Below are 14537 nucleotides of genomic sequence, written 5' to 3'. Positions count from 1 at the left end.
ACACAAGGTGCTGCAGAGATCAGTGAGGGGAGCAAGGCTGTGTGTCAATGCATATTTCATACAGAGCCTGTTTGTAAGCATCTCTGGGGGACTGTACTCTTATCTTCAGCATGATGCTCCTGTTTGATTGGTCAGTATCCTGAAGGTGAAAAAGTACACTCTCCAAGAAACCTATCTATGTTAATGCCCCCTTGCTCTTACCTTGTAACAGAGATGAGAAATAAAAACGGTTTCATTAATTTCTATTCCATGATGTGGTCAGTTTAACATGCTAAAACTGGTGAAAGGTCCTATTTAGTAGTGTTTAGTATAGGGTCGACATCTATTCGATATGACTAGTGGAAACTACTTTATGTCCAACTCCAGTGACCTCCATTTTATATGATATGATTAGCCATTATCGATGGCACTAGTGGAAATTGTCCTTTATGTCAAAGTCCACTGGCCTCCAATATATTCGGAGTAGGCGAGAACATAATGAGGATTTTGTCTGGTAGTTATATACAGTATGTTGCATATATTTATCCCTACGAACACCAAAAGTTCTAGTAAACCTGCATCTGTATAAAATAAGTCAGCATTGCACACTATTCCATTTTTAGACATTAAGGCATTTATGAATAGTCCATAAACCACTTTCCTGAGCGGAGTGAATTTTCAGGCTCTGCTTTCTCTGGGGAGTGGATGTATTTCCCCCTCTTGTAATTAACACTGGCTTTCTATGTTGCTTTCTTACCTATGTGATTTGCAGTGTGACTTGCTTAGCACATTTGCTGTTTTCTTGGCACTGATCATAACATTTTACAGTCCATGTTCCTTGGTTCCTATGGCCTTCAGCTCTTCAACATTTAACATTCTTCTTTCTTTGCTTCCTTACTTTTCTCTTTTCTGCCTCAAATTTTTTTTATGCTCATTCTGCTGAGTATTCTCCAATCTTTGTATTTTTTCATTGTATTGATCTTACTATCCACTATACCATCAAATTCTATTAGGACCTGGAGAAAACTCAAGATGAAATAATTCGCCACCATGCCAGTATTCGTGAGCTGAAGAAAAGTTTTATGGAGTCTGTTCCTGCACCACGTCCCAACGAGTGGGATAAACGCCTTTCTACCCACTCTCCTTTCCGTACTCTCAGTTTCAATGGACAGGTTCAAACGGGCAATGACGGGGTAAGTCTTAATGCCCAAATGCAGACATTATGGCTGTGAAAAATGTAAGGTTAATTTCATAAGTTTTCCTATGTAAAATAAAAATTTTTAAGTTTACACCTCTTTTTTTTTTTTTTCATTTTTTTTATTAATTTAGGTCTTAATTTGTCACAAAGTCTGGTCTTGTTGCTATTAGTCTAGTACGAGAATTAAGATTTTTAACCACGTTTTCATGTGGGCTACCATGTGGTAAACGATAGCATCAAGGTGCTAACATTAGTAGTTGTTATTAATCTGGTCTGTTAGCCCACGTTAACTGAGGACCGTGAAAAATGGAACTTCCTGTTGTAATTATTCGAATAATGCTTTGGCCAAGATCTGGCATTATAACTTTCATAGTGTTTGATGAGCCATAGGGTAAATCCATACACCGTATATACTCGAGTATAAGCCGAGGTACCTAATTTTGCCACACAAAACTGGGAAAACGTATTGACTCGTGTATAAGCCTAGGGTAGGAAACCCGAATCCTGGTATGTATGGCACCTCTCATCCCAAATCCTGGTATGTATGGCCCCCTCATCCCTCCAATCCTGGTATGTATGGCACCCCCATCACTGCATACATAAAAAAAAAAAATAAACACTTAGGCTGTATGCCCACAATGTAGATTTAATGCGTTTCCGCCGCATTAAAATCGCTTGTTAATAGGTCTCCCATGTTTCTCAATGATAATCCGCATGTGCTGTGCACATGCTGCGGAAATTTCCGCTGCGGATTATCATTGCGGAAAAATCCACAGCACAACCATTAATTGTGCGGAATCGCAGCAAAATCTCCGCCATTGACTTGCATTGGACCGCATAATATCCGCATGACTACATGTACACATGCGGATATTATGCGATTCAATGGTACCCGGGTCTGGAGAAGAGGAGATTTTCCTCCAGACCTGGGTACCATAGTACCTGTAAGTAAAAAAAAAAAAAAAAAAAAAAAAAAAAGAATTAAAATAAAAAATAACCATATACTCACCTTCTGGCGGCCTCTGTCTGCTCCCAGCGTCGCTGCTGACTCCGTAGCAGGTACCGGTAATTTGAAAGGACCTTCCATGATGTCAGCGGTCATGTGACAGGTCACGCGACCCCTGACGTCATGGAAGGTCATTTTACATTCCTGGTACCCGCCACGGAGCCAGCAGCGATGCCAGGAGCAGACCGGGAAAGGTGAGTATCAGGTTATTTTTTATGTTTTACGTTCTAATTCTTTTTTTATTATTTTTTTTAACATTATGTTGGTCACACAATATAAATCCATGCCGGTTGCATGGATTTATATTGTGTGACCAACTCCCAAGCACTTTTTCCAAGTGATGCTAAAATCGCTTGGAAAAGCGCTTGACAAAAGCATGCGAAATCGCATGCTACAAACGCTTGTCCCTGGCAGATAAAAACGCATGTAAAATCTGCATGCTTTTTTTCTGCCAGGGAGATGCAGAAACGCTCATGAAAAATCCGGAGCATTTCTGCATCGTGGGCACATAGCCTAATACTCAACTTTTTTCCTCACCTCTACTCAAGCACTGTGTTCTGTTCTGCTGCAGCAGCTTATGTCAGCATCTGAGCAGCGCATGGCGTCACTGCCATGTGACGCCATGCGCACTCAGACGCTGATGTGAGCTGCCGACATATTCACTCCTCTCCACGCTGGGACTATGTGTGTGGGGAAGAGTGGATATGCATTCTCTTTAGTAGCGGGCACTGTCAGCAGGAGCTGCGGCTCAGCGCTCCTCTGGCTGCTACTAAAGAGAATGAATATTCATTCTTCTCCACGCCCATGGGAGTGGAGAAGAGAGAATTTTCTTTTTCCTTTAGCAGCGGGCACATGTGGTAGCTGCAGCAGCGGCTACTGTGTGTGCCCCGCTCCTCCACCACCGCAACCCCCCCACCACTATCCACTAACGGAATATGTGTATACTTGCATATACACCCAAGTATAATCCAAGGGGGCTTTTTCAGCACAAAAAATGTGCTGAAAAACTCGGCTTATACTCGAGTATGTATGGATAGTGGATTTCTTAGTGAGTATTTTTTTTTATTAATTTTGTATTAGTGCAATTGAAAAGGATAAAGGCAGCAGTGGGGCTTTCTGTCTCTCTCATTTTCCAGTTTTTCACTAATGGACTTGGACTTCTAAAAATAAATCTCCATTTATATTTTTTCCTATTAATAATAAAATTCAAGGTAAGAACTGAAATATATAATTGCGTGTAACACGTGGTTTAGTTTCATTAGTGCGTGTGCATCTTAAAGACGCACTCCTACCACCCTTTGTCTTGCCTAAAACGGTGTAAATGTATATGTAGGGTAGGTGCTGTAATATACTCACCAATCGCCGTTTTCCCCCTTTCCCAATGCTGCACTTGTCCTCTGCTTGGTCATATAATGTCTATTCTGACTTGCCGGATGACACAGGGCTCCATGTGTGAGCCGGAAGTGGCTTTTACATAGTAAGTCTGGGGACCGTTCGAATGAGGCTCCATAGACTTACATTTTAAAAGCGATTTCCGACTGGCGCGCACACCCCAATGTGATCTTGTCGAATTTCATTAAGAGATGTCTGAACTTGTTAAAGGTGGAGTCAACTAGCGGCACCATTTTTATGATGGTGATGCCTGGGTTCTCTCCTTACAGATCCAATCTAGAACACCTACATGTCCCACTAAGTAAACTGCAGAGTGATGATCCCATTGTGTTTTATTTGTATATTCATTGTGTATCTGTAAAAAACACAGAAGTTGTGGACATTTTTTGTGAATTTACTACTTTCTTAATTTAACTGTTCTTAATTTCTCGCTTCAACTATCTATATTCATGTATTCTTTTATTGTTCCTATGTGGATGCAGGTTAAACGTGCTCTTGTTTTACCTACTGAGCGGAAAGTATGCGGGTCAGAGGTAATGCCAATGCTAAGATCATGCTCTGGCCAGGCATTTACACAAACTGGCAATGTGCAAACCATTCCTTGCTTCTTTTTTTTTTGCTAATAGAAGCCGAGATTATAAAGGCTGTATTAGTGCTGTACCGCTGCCATTTCACATGAATAATGTTACAAAATGAAGATTTGCATGGCACATAAGAATTGAGGACTGCTAAGGGGAGGCTTGTATTGGCGGCTGAGATAACGGCTGCATGTTCAGTTTCATCACCTGCAAAATGCTAATGGGACCCAAAACACAACGCTTTTTCGCAGGAGCCTATGTTTTGTGTTTAATAAATGATATATAGTCATCAGTTACAATCTAAAACACAAGCAACCGTATGGTCTTTTTAGGTGCCATGGAGCCAAAGGAAGTTTACATTCATTCATCTCAAAAGAATTGCCAACACTTAGTGCTTTAGTGGCCTAAAGGTGTATGTGTTAGCAGTTAGACAAGCACTTGTTCCATCAACTCCGCCATACACACAAATGTTTAGCCAAATGTGCAAGTGAAGTCATCTGCTGACACATGGCTTTGGCAGCAGCTTATTTCCCAGAGAAAAGAATCAGACATTAATTTCTCATGGTCAGCGAGTCCGGCCACTTTATTTATGGAGGCCTTTATTCTTAATCTGGTGTCGGTGGTTTTGTAGTCAACTCATTAATTTGCATTATGTTATGTTAAATATTCCATTATTGGAAATTATGTGGAATTCTTATGTACAGTGGTGCATGAAAGTTTGTGAAACCTTCAGAATTTTTCATATTTTTGCAGAAATGTAATCAAAAACTACAATATACATCAGCTTTTTAAGAAGTCCCAGATAAAGAGAACCAAAAAAATAAAAAATATTAGACTTTTTCTTCATCTTTTAAAAAAAAAAAAAAAAAAAAAAAAAATGATCCAACATTGCATGTCTGAGTGGCAACAGTGTGTAAACCTTTAAGATTACCAGACAATTTGAAGATGAAATTAGTCTGGTGCTTTCAATCAATAGGATGACAATCAGGTGAGAGAGGTTGACCTGTTTTATTTAAAGAACAGGGATGTATCAAAGTCTGCTCTTCACAACATGTTTGTGGAAGTATTAATCACAGAATTAACTCATTCCAGAATACATACTTTTGTTCAAAAGGCCATAACTCCACATGGATATCAAAGCATAACTACTTGCACTGAAAACAAGCCCAACAACCAGAGTATATTGCATATATATATATATATTGCAGAGTATATAATATAATTGTATATTATATTTATGATATGGAGATATTGGATAACTAGGGTATTATAATGTATGGTTTGAGTGGGTAGTGACTATTTGTCACTGTATAGTTTTGTCTATATACACAGATGAGAATATGTGCGTTTACAATCAGAGATACTATGATTTAAGGAGTGTGCAGCCCTGTCTTTTTTCAGCAGCCCTTTTTTTTATCATTGTTTGAATTTTTATGTAATTAATAGATTTATGGTTAATTATACTTTGGTTGTTGGGCTTGTTTTCAGTGCCCGTGGTTATGCTTTGATGTTTGTGGAAGTGTATCATGGCATAAACAAAGTAGATTTCTGAGGACTTCAGAAGAGATGTTGATGCCCAACATGCTGGAAAAGGTTGCAAAACATCTCTCTAAAAATTGGACTCCACCAAACCACAGTCAGTCAGGTTGTGTATAAATGGAGGAAATGCAAGACCATTATAACCCTCTCCGGGTGTTGTCGCCCAACAAAGATCACTTCAAGAGAAAAGCTTATGATTGTCTCTGAGGTCACAGAGGAATCTAAAGTAACCTCTAAGGTTTTGTGCGCACGATCAGGATTTGCTTGCAGAAATTTCTGCAGCGTTTCTGCAAGGTTCTGCACCTCTTGGCAGCAAAAACACAGCGGTTTTGATGCGTTTTTGCCTTTGGATTTTACATGCATTTTTTCCAATGCTTGTATAGGAAAAACGCACAAAGAATGGACATGCCACTTTTAACGCACATGAAATTCTGTAAGGAAAAATCCTGATCATGTTCTCAGATCTTGCAAAATCTCATAGAAATTGCTGGGATAAGGTTTGCAATGCGTTTTTGGGGCCAAATCCGCACGGATTTACCGCATCAAAAACGCACCGTGTGCAGATACCCTAAGCAACTAAAGGCCTCTATCACATTAGTATTCATGAGTCTACCATCAGGAGAGCACTGAACAATTCTGTGCATGGGAGGATTTCAAGGAGAAAGCCACTGCTCTCCAAAAAGAACACTGCTACCCATCTGCAGTTTGTTCGTATAGACCTTTGGCTTGTCCAGGCCATCTTTAACAATGTTTTGTGTATGAATGAGACCAAAATTGAGCTTTTTGATTTGTCGGAAAAGCATTATAATTGGAGAAACAAAAACATTCCATTACAGCATAAAAACCTCATACCATATCTGAAACTTGTTGGTAGTAGTATTATAGTTTCAGCCTTTTTTGCTGCTTCTGGGCCAGGTCGGCTTGCCATCATTGATGTGGGTCATGTAACCAGACGACAAAAAAGATGGGTCATATAGCAAGACAACCAAACCACACAAGTTGCTGTAGAAAAGAATGATTTAAGAAGAGTAAAGTTACAATTTTGGAATAGCCAAGTCAAAGTCCTCACCTTCAATCCTGTATAAATATTATGGAAGGAGCTGATGCGAACAGTACATGAGAGAAAATCTACCAAAATAACAGACTTTTAGCTGTTTTATAGAGAGGAATTAGCTAAAATTCCTATAAGATGATGTTAAAGACTAATCAACAATTATCAGAAACATTTAAATGCAGTTATTGATACAAGGGGGTCACATCAGATGCTGAATGCAAATACATGCAGACTTGTGATAGTGGATCATTTTTATTAATAAAAAATACTGTCTAATATTCGGCAAATTTGTTTTATTTGATTCACTTTATGTGCTTTTAGGACGTGACTCCTGTGAAAATCTGATGTTTTAGCTCAAATTTTTCAGAAATATGGAAAAATTTGAAGAGTTCGCAAACTTTGGAGCAGAACTGTAAATATGTAATATACATTTTAACAAGGCTCCTGCGCTATAAAAGTAACCAAAGTTCTGGTTGTATGCTTAGGACACTCCAGCTCAATCATCTTCCTGTGTGCTTTGGGCTTCTGATGCATTTTAGACTGACACTTTTGGCCTCCTTTTGATACTTGCACAAAAATCCCTTTCACATTAAGGACCTCAGGAGATGGGTTACCAGCAATGTCCGTTCTTGAAGCCTCTTAGTTTTGTGTTGGTAAACCATCTTCTGCAACACTTAAGGGAATCTCCTAAGTTCTCGCAGCTTGCAACGCAAAGTTTAACTGTACCCTTCTCTTCTTTTTCTTCCACTCTTTACCCTGTCATCTTTATTTTTTTTTCTTTACATTTTGACACCATTTTTAAATGTTTTCTTTTGCTTATTTTTCATATTTAATTCTGATCTCGCACAATTATTTGGTGCTGCTCAGCCGTCTGCCTGTGACGTTGCAGAGAAATGTTACTCAGGGATGTGCAAAGATCCAACCGATAGTCCACAAACTAATCCGCATTCAGCTGCCCCCCTACGGGAACTGAGAGCTCGATTCTTTCTATCTTAGAGACCATATGAGGTTTCATGAATAGTCAGAATGTACTAGGAAATAAAATATTCTGTAACATCTTCCTATTAATGAGCTTTTCCACCACATTGAGATACATTCCTCATTTACACATAGATTTTCTTAACCCAAAATACACAAGTCTATATAAAATTACCTGCCTCTGGTAAAAAGTGAAGGGACAGGGCAAACATTACTGCCCACATTTTCTTATTAATAGTTATCCCTAAAATCTCACTGCCATTTGTATACGTAATGGTCCTGATATGCCTACGTTAGATAAATCCTATTGTACATTATTAAACCAAACCCTTATACCTAATCTGCCAGATCCTTTGCACATACCTAAGACGTACTTCTGATTTCCTGTTCCATTTGCCATCTGTATTTTTTTTTTTTTTCGGTTTCACTTGTCTCTTTCTCTTCTGCCATCCCTATGTGGGCAGATTCGGGGTGAGCCTCCAGGGCAGGGCGAAGACTTTGTAAACCCATCTGGCACAGACCATCGGGGAAACCTCCCGAAAGTCTCCATCCCAATGCCAGAGGAGAAGTCTATGGAAAAGTGCCGCCTGCACCCACTTTTACTGCCAACCCCCCGACTCCCTTTCCTTATGTCTTTTGTAATATTCTTGGCAGTGACACTCTGGTGGCTAGTGTTTTTATGATCTCTCACATTATGGGAGAGCCAACTCATTCAATGTATGCATGGCTGAGTACATCTGGTATTAAGTAGCCAGTCCTTTTTGCTGTATAAAACACCACTTCACTCACGAGGAGATGGCTTCTAACATTCCTTTCTTCTATAGACTATAAATTGTCTCTTATTTTGCTTTTATTGCATTTTTACTCTTCCTTGTGATTTTTGAAAGGTTTTTGTGCATCTGGTTGTTTCTTTTCTAAATAAGGATTTTTCCGAAGTAGGTGTATTTATATAAAGACACCTAAATACTACACCTCTGCATTACACTGCCTTCCCACATGTACCATGGTCTTAAAACCAACTTACTCCTCTAATATTGGACTGCCTGTCATGCATAATGGACTTTGTACTCCCCCATTTCTGAACTTTGCTTTTTCCGTGCTCAAAGTGGTCTTCATTTTCCTCTTTTTAGAAAACACTTTTGAATTCAGTCTCATTTTTTTTTCTTTTGAATTCAGTCTCCTTTTTTTCTTCTGAAGTCTACAAGTGCATTAATGTAATTTAGAACTGTAGAAGTATTAGATTTAATGAAAATCGGTTATATTGTGTATTTTCCTACAGTTTAGCAAACCTAAAACACAAAGGCCACATGTTTCTGCTCAGTATTAGATGTCTCTTGTTATTCCTTATACTTATAAGAATTGTGTATTTCATTGGACACAAAGCTGCTAGTTTGATGCATGTTGGTATCCATTCTTGTAGCTAAAAAGTACTCGGCAATATATTAACTCTTTATAGTCTACATAGAAATTGGGAAATTTGACACTTACCGTATTTAGAAAGTCTAACAAAGTAGAATGGGAAGGAAAAACTGCAGTCACTGCACATGACTAAAGTAACAAAACATGGCTTCAGAAGGACACTTTAATAAACTGTAGTGCCTTTTGTATGTGATGTGAGTGATCCTGTGAATGCGAGTTTGGCTCGTACGGTGTGGCCGTTCATAAGTTGTGTAGTTACAGAATAATATAAAAGGTCCACAAGCTTTTTGTGCCAGATTGTAAATGATATCCACAGCAGTAGGATTCTTTATGGTGAAAACAATATTTTTGGAAATCGTAGCTATTGAATTCTTTACATTTATTGGATTGTGTTAAGTGAAAGTGGGTTTGCACACAGACAATAAATAAAACTGCTTCACCAAAAGCGTGTTCTGATCCCACATTCACATAATCATGGGCGTTATTTATAAGACCTGTTGTACAGTAGTTACGATAGTTGCCAGATGCTTCAGCTCTGTCCATTACTGACCTGATAATAAAGGTAATGTTAGAGTACTTCGTTACTGGTTATAACTTTGTCAGTGGCTTTGTAAGAGTAGAGTATTCCTCAGGTAGTTTGTCATTGTTTACTGGCCTAGCCACAAACCACTTTATTGGTCCTGCCAAATTTGTATAGATGATTAAAAATTAGCATCTGATCCTTTGCCTTTTCTTTCTTATGATTGTTATAGAATTTCTGCATATTGCTCCTTATTTTTGGGAGAGTATAATCGGTGAGTTTGTAAAGTGTTGTTGCTATTTATCCTGTTTTTTTATTTTGTGGTTCATCTTTTTAGTAATACTATCCATTTTTTTTCTATTTTCTTTTCTAAATCTTTAATTTTAATACTTGTTGCGGATATTTCTTTTTCTGTTTTCATCACAATTGTAGGTAAGTGTATGTGTTAAAGACACTACAGCAGAAGTAAGCTGGAATATGCAATTGTATGTATGCTAATGGGAAATAAAAACTGTTTGTTATTATAGGTGTTTGTGCAGTCATTTATTGATTATCCTATGTGTAAAAGGGTATCTGTCACCTGATACTGCATACACTGTTCAGGATCAATATATTAATGACTTTTTAGGTCATGTTCACATGTTTAGTATTTGGTCAGTGTTTTCCATCAGTATTTCTAAACCAAAACCAGGAGTGGGTGATAAATACAGAAGTGGTGAGGTGTTTCTATTATACTTTTCCTCTGATTGTTCCACACCTGGTTTTGGCTTACAAATACTGATGTAAAATACGGACTCGGGCTGCGTGCCCACTCTGCGTTTTTCAAGCGTTTTTGCCGCGAAATTTCCGCAGCGAAAACGCTTGGTAATACGTGCCCCATGGTTTCCCAATGATAATCCGCATGTGCTGTGCACATGCTGCGGAAATTTCCATTGCGGAAAAATTCGCAGCATGTCCATTAATTTTGCGGACACGCTGCGAAATTTCCTCCATTGACTTGCATTGAATCGCTTAATATCCGCATGACTACATGTGCACATGCGGATATTAAGCGATTCAAGGTCACGCAACCACTGACGTCAGCGGTCGCGTGACCTGTCACATGACTAAATTACGTCATGGAAGGTCCTTTTAGACCATCGCGAGCCGCCCAACACATCGGACGCATCGCTGAGGAGACCGGGGGCCATCGAAAGGTAAGTATAATCTTTATTTTTTATGTTTTACCTTTTTTTTTTTTTTTTTTTTTAACTATTACTTGATCACACTATATAAATCCATGCCGGTTGCATGGATTTTTATAGTGTGACCAAGTTGTCAAGCACTTTCCAAGTGATGCTAAAATCGCTTGGAAAAGCACTTTATAACCCGCTTGCAGAAATGGATACAAAAACGCTTGACAAAATCTTCTACCTGGCAGGAAAAACGCATGTAAAATCCGCATGTGTTTTTCTGCCAGGGAGATGCGGAAAAGATATGCAGCATTTCTGCATCGTGGGCACTTAGCCTAAATATTGAACGTGTGAACATGGTATTGGGATAGGTCATCAGTATCAGATTGGTAGGAGTCCCTACACCCGTTACACCCTCTTTCACTTCATTGGAAGCTGAACTGCAGTCTCAGAGTATTGCCCCATGTATAGAGCTATGGTGTTATGGCTCTATACATTGTGTTCTAGCCGCCACAACAGGAGTCTTGACATCCAGGGAGTTGATGGAGAGTCAGAGGGAGTGATCTCCCTCTGTCAAACTCTCTACATGCTGCTTTCAATTGCTATTGACTATGACATGTAACTGGTTAATGGAGCCACTGCAAACGCCACTCATTCTCTGCTGCTGTTTCAGTTGTAGCAGTTGGGAGTGAGCCCAGTTAGACGGAGGGAGCCTTGGGATCACAATCCTAGAGGGAAAATTCGCTGCCTTTTCACATCCAAAAAGAAAATGACATGTCCTACTAGGACCTGAAGAGCCAGTGAAGTGACCAGAAACTGCTAAAATGATTGATACAGATACCCTCCTTGAGGACATTTATTCTGCCGGTCCATGAAAACTAAGCCTAATTTATACGATTTGAGATAATTGACCCCTCGCAACATTGGCATAATAGTATATCCTATATGCCAAAGTGTTCCCGCAAATGAACTGATACATCCAGGTAATCACGAGGGCACAGGAGCCGCAACCTTGCCAGAGATATCAGGGGGTTCAAGTGAGAGCTGCAAGTGTCTTAACTGCCAGCTGTCTCGACTTTCACTTTGAGGCCGGTTTCACCCATCCATGTTTTGTGGAATGTACACGGACAGGCTGTGGGTCTCATGACCTGAATTATGCATCTTCATAGGCATACATCCGCCTCTCCACTTTTCACTTTTTCAACCAGCGTGAAGGAGGAGAGGGGTGGCTGTGGGGGGAGCTGGTACGCTGCAGGCAGGAGAGAGACGTGTAATGTTCTCCTTTCCCTCTATAACACTAGGTATTAAGTATCACACCTCCAAAGAAAAAGAAACAAAAATAAGTGCCAAATACATTTTTCAATTTTTTTTTAAAGATTTTATTGTTGAAAGACCAACAAAAAACGACATATTTGACATTGTTGGGTCGGTGAAGACCCAAACTGGAAAATATGGATTTTTGGTACTCACTGTAAAATCTTTCTTTATCGCTTCATTGGGGGACACAGGTAACCATGGGTGTGTGCTGCTGTCGCTGACACTAGGCAAAAAAAGAATTCGCTCCTCCTCAGCAGTATACACCCACCGACAGACACAAAGCTCACCAGTTAGTGATAAAAGCAGTAGGAGGAATTACAACAAAACGTAACTATGTACAGGCCCAACAGGGGCTTAGGCCCAACGTAGACCATAGGCCCAACATATGCACAAAACCAGGGAGGGTGCTGTGTCCCCCCAATGAAGGCTCCAAGAAAGATTTTACGGTGAGTACTAAAAATCCATCTTTCTTTATCGCTTCATTGAGGGACACAGGTAACTATGGGATGTCCTAAAGCAGTCCTTAGGGAGGGAACAGAGTAATTAGAAACAGCCTAGGCCGGACGGCGGGTGACCGCCTGTTGCAGAACCTTCCGTCCTAGACTGGCATCAGCTGAGGCATAAGTATGAACTCTGTAAAACTTTGTGAAAGTGTGAAGCGAGGACCAGGTCGCAGCCCAGCAAATTTGGGGCGCAGATGCCTGGTGCCGAACAGCCCAGGAAGCCCCCACCGCCCGGGTAGAGTTGGGTCCTTACTCCCGGAGGAGGCTTATTCCTAACGCGATATGCCTCCAGTATGGCCGAACGGATCCATCGGGCGATTGTAGATTTAGAAGCAGGGAGTCTCTTGCGACGACCCTCAGGAATGACAAATAAGGTGTCCGAGCACCGAAAGGAAGCGGTCCTTGCAAGATAGACGCGCAAGGCTCTGACGAGGACCAGCTTGTGGAGCAACTTCTCAAGGAGAGCAACTGGAGCTGGGCAGAAGGAAGGTAAAACTATATCCTCATTGATGTGGAAAGAGGAGACCACCTTGGGTAAGAAGGAAGGTACAGGTCTGAGGATCACCTTGTCCTAGTGGAGAATGAGGAAAGGAGAATGACACGAGAGTGCTGCCAGCTCAAACTCTTTTGATAGGTTGCCTTCCTTGTAGCCATTACTTCTTTCAGCAAAGGAGCGACGATGAGGCGTCCTGCATGGGTTCGAACGGAGCTTGCTGGAGAAGTTAAGACTAAGTTAAGGTCCCACGGATCCACAGGAGGCTGATATGGCGGTGCCAGATGGGCAACTCCTTGGATGAAGGTCTTGACCTGTGGCCAAGAGGCTAAGTTTCGCTAAAAAAGGACTGAGCGAGCAGAAATCTGGCTCTTAAGTGTACTAAGACAGGCCGGCATCAAGTCCTGATAGTAAAAAGGCCAAAATGGGGGGAAGGTAGAATGACAAGGGAGTCCGTTGTTTGTCTTCACACCAGAGCAAAAATGCCTTCCAGGTCCTATGATAAATGCGAGAAGTGGCGGGTTTTCTAGCACTAATCATGGTGTGAATGACCTTGGGAGAGAAACCTGCTTCCTTCAAAACTGCGGCTTCAACAGCCATGCCATTAAATTGGGAGACCGAGAATTCTGATGGAATAGCGGTCCCTGTGAGAGTAGATCTGGATGTTCTGGGAGTTTCCAGGGGGGGTTTGCGAGCAGGTTGACTAACTCTGCTTACCATGCTCGTCTGGGGCTATCAAGATTACGGGTACCCCTTCTGTCTTGATCTTGTTGACGACTCATGGAATCAATGGGAGAGGGGGAAAGAGGTAAGGTAGTTGGAACTGAGACCATGACATGATCAGAGCGTCCTGATCGATCGCTAGAGGATCGCGGGATCTGGCTACTAAGTTGGGAACTTTGTGATTCAGATCAATGTCGGGAATGCCCCATCGCTGACATATCTGGTGGAATACGTCCGGGTTGGGAGACCACTCTCCTGAGGCGAGGCCCTGGGACTGAGCAAATCGGAGGCCCAGTTGTCCACTCCTGGAATGTGTACCGCTGAGATAGCAGGGACACTTCCTTCAGCCCACATTAAGATTTGTGAGACCTCCTTCATGACTGGCTTTCTGCGTGTTCCGCCTTGGTGGTTTATGTACACCACAGCCGTGGCGTTGTCCAATTGAATGCGGACCAGTGATCCTATGAGAAGATCCTGCCAATGGGTTAAGAAGAGGTAGATTGCCCTGATTTCTCGGAAATTGATCGGTAGGGAAGCTTCCCGAGAGTTCCAGCGACCCTGTACCATGTGGTGAAGAAAGACTGCTCGCCAGCCGAGAAGGCTGGTGTCAGTCGTAACTATCTGCCACTGGAGAGGAAGAAAGGATCTCCCGGGGCAAATGGAGGA

The 14537-nt window shown here is 41.1% G+C and overlaps 1 protein-coding gene across 17 annotated transcripts in view; it reads left to right on the top strand.

Annotated features, from left to right (window-relative positions):
- Positions 1 to 14537, top strand: part of EPB41 (erythrocyte membrane protein band 4.1) — a 176221-nt gene that overhangs the window by 148912 nt on the left and 12772 nt on the right. For 12 of the 17 annotated variants that reach the window (XM_073666146.1, XM_073666110.1, XM_073666144.1 and 9 more), the window contains 2 exons: positions 993 to 1172; positions 4058 to 4108. In XM_073666146.1, coding sequence (XP_073522247.1) covers positions 993 to 1172; positions 4058 to 4108 — 231 coding nt within the window. Of the gene's footprint in view, positions 1 to 992; positions 1173 to 4057; positions 4109 to 7613; positions 7758 to 14537 lie in introns of those variants that run through there. The other 5 variants (XM_073666147.1, XM_073666148.1, XM_073666150.1 and 2 more) reach the window with 2 other exon arrangements.

Source organism: Phyllobates terribilis, unplaced genomic scaffold (genome assembly GCF_046119375.1).
Source record: "Phyllobates terribilis strain yellow unplaced genomic scaffold, ASM4611937v1 Scaffold_2__4_contigs__length_985480577, whole genome shotgun sequence".
Taxonomy (NCBI): domain Eukaryota; kingdom Metazoa; phylum Chordata; class Amphibia; order Anura; family Dendrobatidae; genus Phyllobates; species Phyllobates terribilis.
This window is presented reverse-complemented; position numbering and strand designations above follow the sequence as displayed.